The sequence below is a fragment of the Eriocheir sinensis genome, chromosome 36, assembly GCF_024679095.1.
Source record: "Eriocheir sinensis breed Jianghai 21 chromosome 36, ASM2467909v1, whole genome shotgun sequence".
NCBI lineage: Eukaryota > Metazoa > Arthropoda > Malacostraca > Decapoda > Varunidae > Eriocheir > Eriocheir sinensis.
This window is the reverse complement of record NC_066544.1, coordinates 12,066,981-12,081,814: the sequence shown is the minus strand read 5'-3', so window position 1 is coordinate 12,081,814 and position 14,834 is coordinate 12,066,981. Positions and strand designations below refer to the sequence as shown.

The 14,834-nt window shown below is 44.0% G+C and overlaps 1 protein-coding gene across 1 annotated transcript; it reads left to right on the top strand.

Moving 5' to 3' along the window:
- Window positions 1–1,060: 1,060 nt before the first annotated feature.
- On the top strand, window positions 1,061–12,198 carry LOC127007984 (mucin-2-like). The gene is made up of 9 exons (XM_050879529.1): window positions 1,061–1,074; window positions 1,411–2,117; window positions 6,839–6,960; window positions 7,446–7,566; window positions 7,755–8,201; window positions 8,501–8,815; window positions 9,481–9,735; window positions 10,103–10,444; window positions 10,929–12,198. Exons 1-9 carry the CDS (start codon window positions 1,061–1,063, stop codon window positions 11,678–11,680), a joined length of 3,075 nt encoding a protein of 1,024 aa, XP_050735486.1. The 3' UTR covers window positions 11,681–12,198.
- The last annotated feature ends 2,636 nt before the right edge of the window (window positions 12,199–14,834 follow it).

Sequence of the window (14,834 nt, the reverse complement as noted above, 5' to 3'; positions counted from 1 at the left end):
TCTCTCTCTCTCTCTCTCTCTCTCTCTCTCTCTCTCTCTCTCTCTCTCTCTCTCTCTCTCTCTCTCTCTCTCTCTCTCTCTCTCTCTCTCTCTCTCTCTCTCTCTCTCTCTCTCTCTCTCTCTCTCTCTTATATTATGATACACTTTTAAAATTTGCTCGTAGAAAGGTATCCTGCCTGTCTCACAAGGAACCAGCTACCTAATTCACATGTAGCAGTGATGTTTTTTTTTTTTTTCTTACAACAAAGGAGACAGCTCAAGGGCACACAAAAAAAGGAAACAATAATAAAAAAAAAAAGCCCGCTGCTCGCTGCTCCTAAAAAAAGAATCAAAAGAGGTGGCCGAAAGAGAGGTCAATTTCGGGAGGAGAGGTGTCCTGATACCCTTCTCTTGAAAGAGTTCAAGTCGTAGGCAGGAGGAAATACAGATGAAGGAAGATTGTTCCAGAGTTTACCAGCGTGAGGGATGAAAGAGTGAAGATGTTGGTTAACTCTTGCATAAGGGGTTTGGAAAGTATAGGGATGAGCATGAGTAGAAAGTCGTGTGCAGCGGGGCCGCGGGAGGGGGGGAGGCATGCAGTTAGCAAGTTCAGAAGAGCAGTCAGCGTGGAAATATCGATAGAAGATAGAAAGAGAGGCAACATCGCAACGGAATTTAAGAGGTAGAAGACTATCAGTAGGAGGAGGAGAGCTGATGAGACGAAGAGCCTTAGACTCCACTTGGGTGTACCGCTAATTCTTGGTTTGTTCCCAGATGGCCCTCCAGACAGCTGTCCTCATGGTGAGCAGTGTTCGAGAAACTATGGCACGTGCAAGAAGGCGTGTGATCGGTACCAGAACGAGAGGGAGCTGAAGGGGCTGTGCAATCTTTACTCGAGCGGCTCCAGCTACGGGAGCCAGCCTGGTTTGGGGAACGGTCCGGCCTGTAAGTGTTGTGCGCCCAAGTGTGAGGACAGTCCCTCCTGCAGCCTGTGGGGAGGAACATGTGTGGACGGCCACGAGGAGTGCCCCACACAGTACGGCTTCATTGTCGTCGAGGGTTGCAAAGGTTACAACTGTGTATGCTGCAAACCAGGTGAGTGAACACGACGATCTCTCTCTCTCTCTCTCTCTCTCTCTCTCTCCTATATTATGATACACTTTTAAAATTTGCTCGTGGAAAGGTATCCTGCCGGTCAAAATCAATGAATAGAACAGACCCACATTCCTGCTGGGGCACAGGTTTATGTAGAGGAGAGAACTGGAAAACAAATATATCTTGAACAAGGCAATAACTTTGGTTGGTGTCACAATATATCTTACAGGCACATCCAAAAAAAGTTACAGCATAATTCTAATACTCTTAATTTTCTTCCATCCCCTCCAACTGCTGTCCCTCCCACAACGCATTATACTGCTGTACCTACTCAAGGAGCTACCACCGCGAGACCTGTGACCACAAGACCGGGCCCCGTGACCACAACACCGGGCCCCGTGACCACAGCACCGGGCCCCGTGACCACAACACCGGGCCCCGTGACCACAACACCGGGCCCCGTGACCACAGCACCGGGCCCCGTGACCACAGCACCGGGCCCCGTGACCACCTCACCGGGCCCCGTGACCACAACACTGGCCCTGTGACCACAACACCTGGCCCCAATACCGACACCACCACCGCCACTACCACTACCCCAACTACTACCACCACCACTACCCCAACTACTACTACCATCACCACCACCACTACCCCAACTACTACTACCACCACCACCACCACTACCCCTACTACTACTACCACCACCACCACCACTACCCCAACTACTACTACCACCACCACCAGCACCAGCACCTCCACGACCACTCCTACTACTACCAGCACCTCCACCAGTACTTCTACCAGCACCTCCACCTCTACCAGTACTTCTACCAGCACCTCCACCTCTACCAGTACTTCTACCAGCACCTCCACCTCTACCAGTACTTCTACCAGCACCTCCACTTCTACCAGTACTACTTCTACCAGCACCTCCACTTCTACCAGCACCTCCACTTCCACTAGTACTTCTACCAGCACCTCCACTTCCACTAGTACTTCTACCAGCACCTCCACGAGAAATAACCCGGGCATGGGCATGGGTTAGTTGGTTCAGCAACATAGGAATACCGTAAGCGCGTTGAACGGGATGCCTCTCCTAAGATGGTCCTCTCCCACCCATCCTATGACAGACGGAACGTGTGGAAATTCGCAGAAGGAAAAGCACGAGAATAGAATCATAAACTGTGACCCCTCAGTGCTATTCATTATGATAGGCTATTGATGTTTTGAACCACTGACTGCTGAGATGAAACTGTTATTGAAGCGACTTGTTTCATGGTTCAGGGAACTCTCAACAACCTGCTGTAGGATTTATTGACTTACGTATTATAATAATGTCGGCACTGATGCATACTAGGTTTTCTTAACACAATGCTAACAGAATGAGAGCATTTTACTAACATTTAGCTGTAGTTTTCACATTGCTTCAAGCTCAAGTTCATCAGCATTTAAGTTTGGCTGAATGTGAATCTTCTTTTTGCACACTCACTGAGCACCAGGTTATCAACAAAATTTCAGTATGCTCAGTGGAACTATGCTCTTGTTTCGCTTTCACTTGTATTTGAAATACATGACATCAGCAAATACTGGGTATTTTTTTCCCTTTTATAAATAATGACAACTTATTGCTGTGACGTGATTATGTCGGGAGTCACGACGCAGGGTGCCCATCAAGGGGCTTGTGGTCCTGTTTCAATACGGTTCCGATAAGACCTTACGGTGGGGTGTAATGAGGAAATTTACAATGAATGATCGAGAAACTTCATGCAGTGAGTCTGAGCTATATCTGAAAATGAATCTGAGGAAAATAAAGATATTGCTTAGTAATCAGCTTGCCGGACAACAAATAATGACCAGGATGAAAACACTTGAGAGTAGAGGAATGCACATATCCAGAACAAACAATTAGTGTAAATTTGTTAATATCTGCTGTTAGTGTTATTAGATAATGAGTCTTTTCATAATACCTATATACTGATTTCTTATGTAGAAAGTAAGTACTCAGAGAGAAAGGGGCGGCACCCTCCGGTACTGGTACCGGTACTAACGGTACCAACGATGGTGTCGCACGCAGCGTGGGTCATGCTTAATTTTTACCGCCCGCAAAAGAATTTTGCGGAAGGAATTGTTTCAGCTATGATTTTTTTTTTTTGTCTGTAACGCGATAACTTTTGAACCACTACAGCTAGGATGTTGAAACTTCATAGGTGGACTACTAATAGCCCCCCACCGGACGAGTTCGATTTTCAAGACCAATGGTCAAAGGTCAAGGTCATCAAGGTCAAAAATGCATATTTTCACATTTTGAGCACTCCGACCAGAGGGTGTTGGCAGTGGGCGGCTTGCACTCGTTAGAGTGTCCAATGTCTAGTTTTAATTTCATATATTTATTTATTTACTTATCTATTTATTTACATATTTACACACTCACACACACACACACACAAAAAAAAAAAACCCACGAACTATTAGGCTATTGATATAATCCTTTTAAGATGTGTGTAGCCTAGCATCGTAAGGTGTTCCTTATACCAGGGGTTCCCACTGGGGTACATGTACCCCCAATGGTACATTTGCACTTTTCAGGGGGTACATTGGGTCTGAGAGAATAACCACTACTGTGCAATACATGGTGTTTTAATCTGCATTCATATTGCACAATGCCATATTTTTTTTTAAATTTCCTCATTTTAGTAAGCAAAACTGTTATTTGAATTATATCATCAGTCTACACATACATACTTCATTATAAAATATGAAAATATTACAATTTCATCGTTTTTTATCCTAAATTTTTAAGGGTACACGGAAACCTATAAAAATGCCCAAGGGGTACAGAGGAACAAAAAGGTTGGGAACCCCTGCCCTATACAGTAGCATCATTTTCCATGGCGCCCGCCACGTCATATATATATATATATATATATATATATATATATATATATATATATATATATATATATATATATATATATATATATATATATATATTTATTAAGCCTGTTAAAATATAAGGCTAATAACTTTTATAAGATCATGTGTGTGTAGCCTATCATCCCAAGGAGTTCTCCCTACACTGAACGAATTATATCATACGAGTTAAAATCATGTGCAAGTATTAACGTTGAATATCTATTTTATGTTACGGTTTGATTAAAAGAGTTGAACATTATAGTAATACAAATAGCGGAAAGATCAGCCATTGGTAGTTGCCAGAAAGCAAAGTCAAATTAATGACATAATTGTTTTAGCATTAAATGGATATTTTCACCCCCAACAAAGTACTGTTATCTTCTTTTATTCATAAGCAAATGTTTTCATCAGGTATTTTACAAATCTACTGCTTGTGAATCAAGTTAAAAAGGAAAATTCTTTAGTGCCTGTGAACGAAAGTTACTGAAATTTGTGTCAACATTTGGGTACCACGATTGTACTTCAAAACTGTGCCTCCGTGCTTACACCCTGCCTGTTCAAACTCTTTCTCCTCTGCCTGTCAACATCTACCTTTCCTTCCTGCTGGAAGTATGCCTTCATACAGCCTGTGCCTAAGAAGGGTGACCGATCGAATCCCTCAAACTACCGCACTATAGCTTTACTTTCCTGCCTATCCAAAGCTTTTGAATCAATCCTTAACCGGAAGATTCAAATACACCTATCCACTTCTAACCTTCTATCTGATCGCCAGTATGGGTTCCGCAAGGGGGGTTCTGCTGGCGATCTTCTTGCTCTCTTAACTGACTCTTGGTCATCCTCTCTTAGCCGCTTCGGTGAAACTTTCTCAGTTGCGCTAGACATATCGAAAGCTTTCGATAGAGTCTGGCACAAGTCTTTGCTTTCTAAACTGCCCTCTTTCGGATTCTATTCCTTTCTCTGTTCCTTTATCTCCAGTTTCCTTTCCGGCCGTTCTATCTCTGCGGTGGTAAACGGTCACTGTTCTTCCCCTAAACCTATCAACAGTGGTGTTCCACAGGGCTCTGTCCTATCACCCACTCTCTTCCTGTTATTCATCAATGATCTTTTGCTGGTGGTCGCAGCGGAAAAGAAGGTAGCTTTAATCAAGCTGTGTGGGTTTAGCCTTCAAACAGTAATCCTAAATTAACTTTTTGGGTATATGATGAAATTCAATGCATCGCATTTAGTCAATGGGAACATTTAATGCAGCGCATTCATTTCTCTCAATGTTTGTCTAAGAAAAAAATGCGACAACATAATAGATGGAGTATATATATATATATATATATATATATATATATATATATATATATATATATATATATATATATATATATATATATATATATATATATATATTTTACAACAAAGGAGGCAGCTCAAGGGCACACACAAAAAAGAAAACAATAATAAAAAAAGCCCGCTACTCGCTGCTCCTAAAAAAGAAACAAAAGAGGTGGCCGAAAGCAAGATCAAATACGGGAGGAGAGATGTCCTGATACCCTCCTCTTGAAAGAGTTCAAGTCGTAGGCAGAAGGAAATACAGATGAAGGAAGATTGTTCCAGAGTTTACCAGCGTGAGGGATGAAAGAGTGAAGATGCTGGTTAACTCTTGCATAAGGGGTTTGGACAGTATAGGGATGAGCATGAGTAGAAAGTCGAGTGCAGCGGGGCCGCGGAGGGGAGGCATGCAGTTAGCAAGTTCAGAAGAGCAGTCAGTGGAAATATATATATATATATATATATATATATATATATATATATATATATATATATATATATATATATATATATATATATATGCATATATATATATATATATATATATATATATATATATATATATATATATATATATATATATATATATATATATATATATATATATATATATATATATATATATATATATATATATATATATATATATATATATATATATATATATATATATATATATATATATATATATATATATATATATATATATATATATATATATTTTCATAGACGAACATTGAGAGAAATGAATGCGCTGTATTAAATGTTCCCATTGACTAAATGCGATGCATTGAATTTCATCATATACCCAAAAAGTTAATTTAGGATTACTGTTTGAAGGCTAAACCCACACAGCTCGATTAAAGCTACCTTCTTTTCCCTTTTGGTTAACATGCTGCAAGTAAACAGTGTCTTTCTTTTTAATTGATATAGTTTGCTACCCATCAAGTTTCCATTATATTCAGTTAGCTTTAAGTGCATATGATGGAGTGCGATATTAGGAACATAGCATTCCGTGATTCGTTGTTTTGGATTTTACTTTAATTTGGAGATATTTGTCCTATTAAAAAAGGTTTTGCATTGTACTAACACCGAGGTGAATTATCAAGTTCATGTATGCTTTATAAAAGGCAAATAAATGATTGTATACGTTCTTCAGACAGCAAAGTACACACGAGGACGATATTTGAGCTCTTTGGTTTATATTCATTAAAATATGGATACATACATACATACATACATACATTCATACATACATTCATACGCACATAAACAGATGTACGTATGTATCCGTACACAACTACATGGCTTGTAATAAATGCATAATGCAGCAAAAGAAAAATTAAGCCCGAGAGCAGGGCGGCACTATATTTGCATTGCGACACGCTGGCATAGCCATGGCTTGCTTCCTAGCGCGCAATTTTAGCCTTTGTTCAATGTGGTTCCCTTTCATCCATTCACCTGTGACAGCCACAGGTGTTACCCCTTTGCGTGCATATATAGCGAGGGACACAAGACGGAAGGACATAGTGGGTCTGGTCTGGCCACAAACAACCCCACCGTAACGCCCTAGACCGATCCACAATGGGCAAGCTGGCGGTGGTGGGGGCTGTGGTGGCCCTGGCGGCGCTCTCCGTCTCCCAGGCCAAGGTACTGCTACTCCTACGCGGCCACCTACTCCTGAAGGTGTCACGGTGGGAAACAGTAGTAGATATACTAATTGTAGGGGTGATGGTGGGGGTTGCAATACAAGTAACAGTAGAAGCAGTAATAGTAGTAGTAGTAGTAGTAGTAGTAGTAGTAGTAGTAGTAGTAGTCGTAGTATAGTAATAGTAGTAGTATAGTAGTAGTAGCAGTAGTAGTAGTAGTAGTAGTAGCAGTAGTAGCAGTAGTAGTAGTAGTAGTAGTAGTAGGAGGAGGAGGAGGAGGAGGAGGAGCAGGACAAACGGAGTAGGAGAAGGCCTACTACAATAGAACTACCACCATATCGCAGGAACTTGCCGATCCCCAAGGATCGGCAAGTTGGTGTCAGACAGCCAGTTTATGTGTCTGTGCAGAGGAGAAGTAACAGCTCTGGCCATCAGCCCATTCCTATAAATTGTATAGTTACGCCTCCTCTTCCCTCTCCACAACAGGACACTCGCAACTTACCTTCGTGCAATGAAGCCGGCGGACAGTGTATCGTGAGCAGCAAAGAGTGCAAGGAAGTGAAGGGTGCGGCGCCTTGCCCGGGCCAAAATATCTGCTGCAAGGCCAGTAAGTTCACTCACAAGCTCACCTGTAGACAACGTGTTGGGGGTTGGGGTTAGGGACAGGAGTATGATGAAAGGCACACTGAATTTATTTTATCAATATTTCCGATTTCAAACTGAACATGGCTAATATACTAAGATGCATCCTTTCTTTTATCACTTTCTTTCATTCTTTATTGTTGTTTTTCTAAGCTGCCAGAAATGTTAAATCAAAGAAGAAACACCAAAGCAAAGATCGTTCAAGTAAAAAGTCGAAGAAAGATGAAAGAAAAGCAAATAAAAAACGGAACAAGTCCACAAAAAAAAGCAAGAAACAAAGAAAAAAGAAAGACAAACAAAATAAAGCAACCAATGCAAGGCAGAAAAAAGCGACAAAGAGGAAGGCTTCTAGGAACAAGAAACGGGTCGGGCCGCCGAGAAAGCGGGCGAAGGGCGGCGACGACGGGCGGCGGAAGGCTGACAACGGGACGAAGGGACCAAAATCCACGAAGCCCAGGAAGAAAACGGTCAAGAAGACAAAAGAAAAGAGAAAACACAAGTCTAACAAAGGAAAGGCCAAGATAGAGAAACGGCAGAACAAGAAGAAAAAGGACAATGACGACGAAGACGGAGATGACAAGGCAGTGGAAGCCGCGAAAGGTAAACATGAGCTCACTTTGCCCTCTGGCCTGGGCGTGGCAACTCAGAAGAGGAGCTTAGCAGACCAAAAACTATACTGTCATAAATACATAATATAACGCACAAGTTTCCCGGTTACGTCACAATTGAATGAACTTCATAATATTACACCAACTTTCATCATTAATACAAAATTCCCTTAACAGCTCGTACATCCCAAAGGCTTGACTAATTAGTGTATGTTTAAAGCCTTTTACCAATACCCAAAGCCTAGGTAAGTCAAGATAAGAACTTTGACATTGTATCATCACCTCCACCAGGAGGGAAATTCGCCGGAAAATGCAAGAATTCTCCCTGGTGCAAGGGTAAATGCATCCCTGAGGGAGAACGGTGCAAGGGTGTGATGACGGACGACTGTGAAAGCGACTTCTGCAAGTGTTGCACGAAGAGGGGCGGCGGCGGCGGCGGCGGCGGCGGCGGCTACGGCGGCGGCGGCGGCGGCGGAGGTGGTGGGAAATGTAGCGGCCAGTGCAAGAAGGGCACCTGCACCTACGAGGGAGACTGCAAAAAGGGGAAGTGGAGGGAAGGTGGAGGATGCAAGGGTGACTGGTGTGGATGCTGCAAACCCAAGTCCAGTAAGTCTGTATAGTTAAAGCCGTCATTTTATTATTTACCTCACTAAGTAAGTGCAAGTCTTCAGAAGGCCACGCATGGCGATTGGAATTAATTAAATTTCTTAGTCCGTCGTGCCCTGGTTTGAACGACAGCGGTCACGGCTCGCCATTATACGTGCGCTTCACCGCATACTCCGACCACGGGCGTCCCTCTCGTCCGAGTAACGTGCGGGATGTCATTGCAGGCCCGGGCAGGGAGGCGCCTCCCAACCCCGAGAACTCCCGCGTGGCCGCTCTTTTGTGCTCCTGTTCAAAAGGCATAGATCAAATCCTTGTAATCCCACTTGATTCTTTAATATTTTTCCTCGTAAAGCAACACGGCATGGTTCGTCTCCTGATTATTTCGTCCATGGGTATATTTTGCTTTCTAGCATTTCTAGTATAATTTAATTTGACAGTAGATGGGTATTATTTCTGAGGGTGTGGTTATTTCGACCTCTGCTGGTCATAAAATTAGTGCTTTACACACACGGTGCTGTGTCCCCATTGCCAAGAAGGGATGTACAAACTATGTTAATATTTTCATCTTTAATTTCCTATTATCGTGTTAATAAACTCAGTGCTTTAATCTGTAGGAAAACAATACTCAATCCAGTATACTAATACACATACGTCATTCTCAACAGAAAAGTGTAAGACCTCTGAGAAATGTGAAGCAAAGGGTGGATCCTGTAAGAACAAGTGTAAGAAAAAAAAAGAAAAGGCAAAGAAGAACCTGTGCAAGAAGGGGTGTCTGTGTTGCGTCAAAAAGAAGAAAAAAAAGTGCAAGACCACCTCGAAGTGTAAGGCAAAGGGAGGATGGTGCACGAAGCCCAAGGCCTGTGACAGCGGCGTGTACTCCTACGACTGTGAAGGCAAAAAATGCGTATGTTGCCTGGAAGGTAAAGACAAGAGCACGTCTGTTCCTCACACCATTCAACCTCGCAAAGCTGATCAAACATATTAGACCATGCCGGACTTGAAGTTGAATAAGTAAATATATTAACTGATGAATAAACAAATAAATAAATATTGATTAAGATAAATACACATCAAAATATCGGTTCCTACACCAGAAGCTCGGTTCACACAATGTAAATTATCGGTCTTACATCGAAAGCTCCGTTCCATTCTCAATCATCAAAACTCAAAGTTCTATCCTTCTTAGCAGATTAGTTCTTCCTCCGCTACAGGCTTAGATTCGTCCACTGAGCCGCGACTGCCGGAGAGTAATCATAACTACACCAGTGACGTATGGTTTGGTTCCAGGCAATGTTGAAGAGTGCCCGCAGATGGACAAGTGCACGGAAGAACATGGCACGTGTAAGGAGTGGTGCGATCCGTACAAGGATGAGAGGGAGCTGAAGTCGCTCTGCGACCCTTGGATTCCTCGGTCGATCACGACCGCCTTGCCTTGGCCTTTGTCCCCAATTACCGCCCGCATTTCAACGGGTCCGGCCTGTAAGTGTTGTGCGCCCAAATGTGAGCAGAGTCCCTCCTGCACCCTGTGGGGAGGAACATGTGTGAACGGCCACGAAGACTGTCCCACACAGTACGGCTTCATGATCGTCAACGGATGCAAAGGTTATGGCTGTAAATGCTGCAAACCAGGTGAGTGAACACAACGATCTCTCTCTGGTCAGATTGGATCCAGGAAGGGCACACGGCAACTTCTAAACTGTTTTTCGCCTTCGTTAAACTTCACATGCATCACTTTTAATTCTTTACTTTCCACCTATATGCGCCATACTATTACTAACAGATGAAATAATTACTGACATTGATGAATATGTTAAATGAAGTGGCTCATATAAATATTTGTATGGAACTGGGTCCGGCCGGCATAGATGGGCTACTGATATTGTTGGAACTGAGGGAATAGCCTAGGAAAGGAGAGCTTGTTTTACGGGAGTTATCATAAGGCAAAGTCAGAACTGTACCGGGCGAGGCCTTCAGTCGATGTCACAAACAGTTTTCGTCACAGGCGCAGTAAGGCGTCAACACCATAGAGTTTCATAACGCAGCTTGTTTTCTCTATAACCGAAACTTGAAACTATACGTAACAACTAATAAATTTTCAACCCTCTTCCAACAGTCCGGACAACAACGACCACAACAACTTCAACATCTACAACTACAACAACTACAACATCTACAACAACTACATCATCTACAACAACAACTACATCATCAACAACAACAACTACATCATCTACAACAACAACTACATCATCTACAACAACTACATCATCTACAACAACTACAGTATCTACAACAAGTCCGACAACTACATCATCTACAACAACAACTACATCATCTACAACAAGTCCGACAACTCCTACAACAACTACATCATCTACAACAACTACATCATCTACAACAACTACACCATCTACAACAACTACTACATCATCTACAACAAGTCCGACAACTTCTACAACAACTACATTAACTACGACTACTACTACAAGTGAATCCACAACAACGACAACAATACCACTTACAACAACACCTCCTACAACAACAGCTCCTACAACAGCAGCTCCTACAACAACAGCTCCTACAACAGCAGCTCCTACAACAGCAGCTCCTACAACAGCAGCTCCTACAACAGCAGCTCCTACAACAGTAGCTCCTACAACAGCAGCTCCTACAACAGCAGCTCCTACAACAGCAGCTCCTACAACAGCAGCTCCTACAACAGCAGCTCTTACAACAGCAGCTCCTACAACAGCAGCTCCTACAACAGCAGCTCCTACAACAGCAGCTCCTACAACAGTAGCTCCTACAACTACAGTGCCCCCAACTACAACTGCAATTGTACCAACATCAACAGGAGGCGGCTAGTCAACATTTACATCATCTACAACGGAACATGACCAATGTCAGAATAGAAACTTGTATCTGCACCGTCAAATGCTGCATCACCATGAAAAGAAAAAAAAAATCACACTTCCTGCAGGGACAAATTTTCCTTGGAATATTTTTTTTTCCTTTTTTTACCCATAGAGGTCGCTCGTCAGCCCATTGCGAAATCCCTGCATGGGCATAGCTACTACATAGCAAGAACTGTACCCATGTATGAGGCCTTTCTCATCCTCCGTTTGAATAGGAAAAGTCTTTTGCTTGTTACATGCTGTAATTCTATACATTTTTATACTTCTCACTCAAGTACCAGTTAGTTCAGTGGGAACATGCAGTACTCCTTTCTGTTACTTTATTTTATTTATTTATTTATTTTTTGCACTGGTTGACAGACTTATCAACAGCCTTCGAGTGTGCGACATAGCAAACTACACGCTATTTTTTCCCAGCACTTAAATTGTATTTTAATGTAATTTTAATTACACGTTATCAGCAACAACTTTAGTGTGTATTTTACCTTTTAAATTACAATACCGTTGGATGGGTGCACAATTTTATACGACAGTGTCTCCTCTGACCATCTTCCTCTCCAATTTGGGCTAAAAGTTAATGGGCTTCCTGCCTTGACACAGGTCAGGCAGGATAGGGTGGCAAGGGTTAAGTGGGATTTTCGGGACACAAGGAAGAGAGGAGTATGGTCGGGTGGTGACAGAGTTGCTGAAAGACATTGCCATTGATCCTGGCAGGTTATGGTTCTTCCAGAGTAGGCCTACTTGTCTTGTCAGCGGGCATCATGACGCCATCGATAGACTGCATCAGTCGTTGGTGGAGTGCATGGTGCGTGATGGTGAGACAGTATTCGGCACCTGTAGGAGGAGATGGCTGGAATGAGGTGGTGCGGGAGGCGCACGGTGTTGCCAGGGAGTCCTTCCTGGAGTGGGGGGCCGGCGGCAGCCCTCGCTGGGGCACTCTGGCAGAGAGGATAAGGCGCACCAGGGCCAGATTCAAGCTCTGCCTCCGGTGTTGCAGGGCTCATGAAGAGCTACGAGCTCAGGCGCTGGCTGCCCAGCTGGCAGGCGCGCCCTCCGTGCCCTGTCCCTGCTCTCGATCACACGCTCCCCGCCACATGTGGATCAGGCCGTGGGGGAGGAGGACATTGCCACCATGTGGTGTGACCACTTCGAGGGTACCCTGAACTGTGTAGCAGACGTGGGGAGTGAGAGGGCCCTCCGGAGCGAGCTGCGCGGGGTGATGCTGGAGGGCTTTCGCAGTGTCGACCACAGTGAGCTGAGGGAGATACTGCGGACGCTCTCCAACAGCTAGGCGCTGGGCGTTGATGGGCTTCCCTCAGGCGTCTTTAGGTATGCACTTCCCGGCCTCTTGGCTCTGCCTCTTTATCAGTGCCTGCATTTGCCATCAATACATACCCTCTCAGGTCTTGGCAGTGTAGATAGTTCCCTTGCTAAAGATCAATTCAGATTAAAAATCCTGCTCTCTCTAGCAACTATATAGCCCCATTGTCATTGCGATTGCCTTGTCAAAAGTGATTGAGAAGGCAGTGCTGCACCGCCAAGAGGCCTACCTGTACATGTTGGGCAATCAGATTAATTACAAGAAAGGGCACAGCACTGAGGTGTGTGTGTGTGTGTGTGTGTGTGTGTGTGTGTGTGTGTGTGTGTGTGTGTGTTTGTGTGTAAGTTGAAGAATATCATTGAGTAGTACACTTCCAGGGGCTCACCTGTGTCTACCTTTGCTTCTTTGACGCCAGCAAGGCCATTGACAGAGTGAACTACTGGGAGCTGTTAAATAAACTGCTTGTAAGGGGAACTCCTGGGTACATTGTCAAGCTCCTAATGTACTGATACACTACCCAGGAATTTGCTGTAAAATGGGGGGCTTCCACTTCGCTGCCATTTAAGACAGCCAATGGTATTTGCGGTATTCGCCAGGGAGGGATCCTGTCTCGCTACCTGTACAACGCCTACACAGATGATCTCACTTCCGCTCTGCGTGACACAGGCACAGGCTACCACTTGCATGATAAATGTATCAACTCGCTGAGTTATGCTGCTGACATGGTACTGCTGGCGCCCACAGTGGAGGCTCTGCAGGACCTTATTGGAGTGTGTCAGGCGTATGCTGCCACGCACGATATTGTCTACAACACCACCAAGACCAAGATCTAAAGAAAAACCTTGGTATAGAGCAGCTGCATGAGAACCTGCTCGGGAGGACCGTCGGGAGTTTAGGCGGGGAGTGAGTGAAGCGACGCGTCCCCGGATGTATGCTCCCTATTAGATATTTAATTAAATATCCTCTGATTATTCCCCGGCCACTCGCTACTTTCGCTCTTGCTTCCCGGTTGCGGCTGTCTTCACGGCCCCTCGCAAGTCAGTCGGTTACCAAATACTAAGCGGCAATAAAGCAACATTGTAATGAGGAAAGGATGGCAGCAGAACCCCACACCTCATTCGGGGAGGGGTGCGGGCGGGCTGCTCAATGGCTGCCGTGGCTGGGGATCACAGTCTTCACAGGTTCAGAGCGTGATCAGACCATGGAGAATTACACACACACACACACACACACACACACACACACACACACACACGCCATACCTGGTATAATAAATATGATCCTTAAGATGGTTTCCAGGTGACACGACAAACTGTTGGCCGCGCTCTACCGCGGCCTGGTCAACCATCGAGCTGGCCAAACTAAACGAACGAACGAACGCTGTTGACTGCAGGGATTCAAAATTCTGTCTTCTCTGTGGGTTTGTAACATTCACTACATTTTTTAACCCTTCTCCGATCTGTTATTGTTATAAATAATAGAATACAGTATAGCCTTCAGCTTAGTGCCGTCTAGAATTCTCGGTGCCGTCTGTCGCTGCAGTAGTATTCAGCAGTATAGTATAGCTACAGTACAATGGTATGTACAGTCATACAGTACTGAGATTACTCCGAGTGGTGGTTTGGCATAATTATATAATAATGTGTGTGTGTGTGTGTGTGTGTGTGTGTGTGTGTCGGGGAGGATGCATACGATAAATGATGGAAGGAAGAACAAAAGTGGATACGCAGATATAAAGCCAGCGCCGTACCCTTAAAACTGCTTGACTCTATTGTTGTGAGAC

What these genes read in the sequence shown, in the direction of transcription:
- LOC127007984 (XM_050879529.1), top strand. An exon ending in GGCAGTGGAAGCCGCGAAAG is followed by an intron (nt 8,202 to 8,500) that starts GTAAACATGAGC and finishes CACCTCCACCAG; the next exon opens with GAGGGAAATTCGCCGGAAAA. An exon ending in ATGCTGCAAACCCAAGTCCA is followed by an intron (nt 8,816 to 9,480) that starts GTAAGTCTGTAT and finishes CATTCTCAACAG; the next exon opens with AAAAGTGTAAGACCTCTGAG.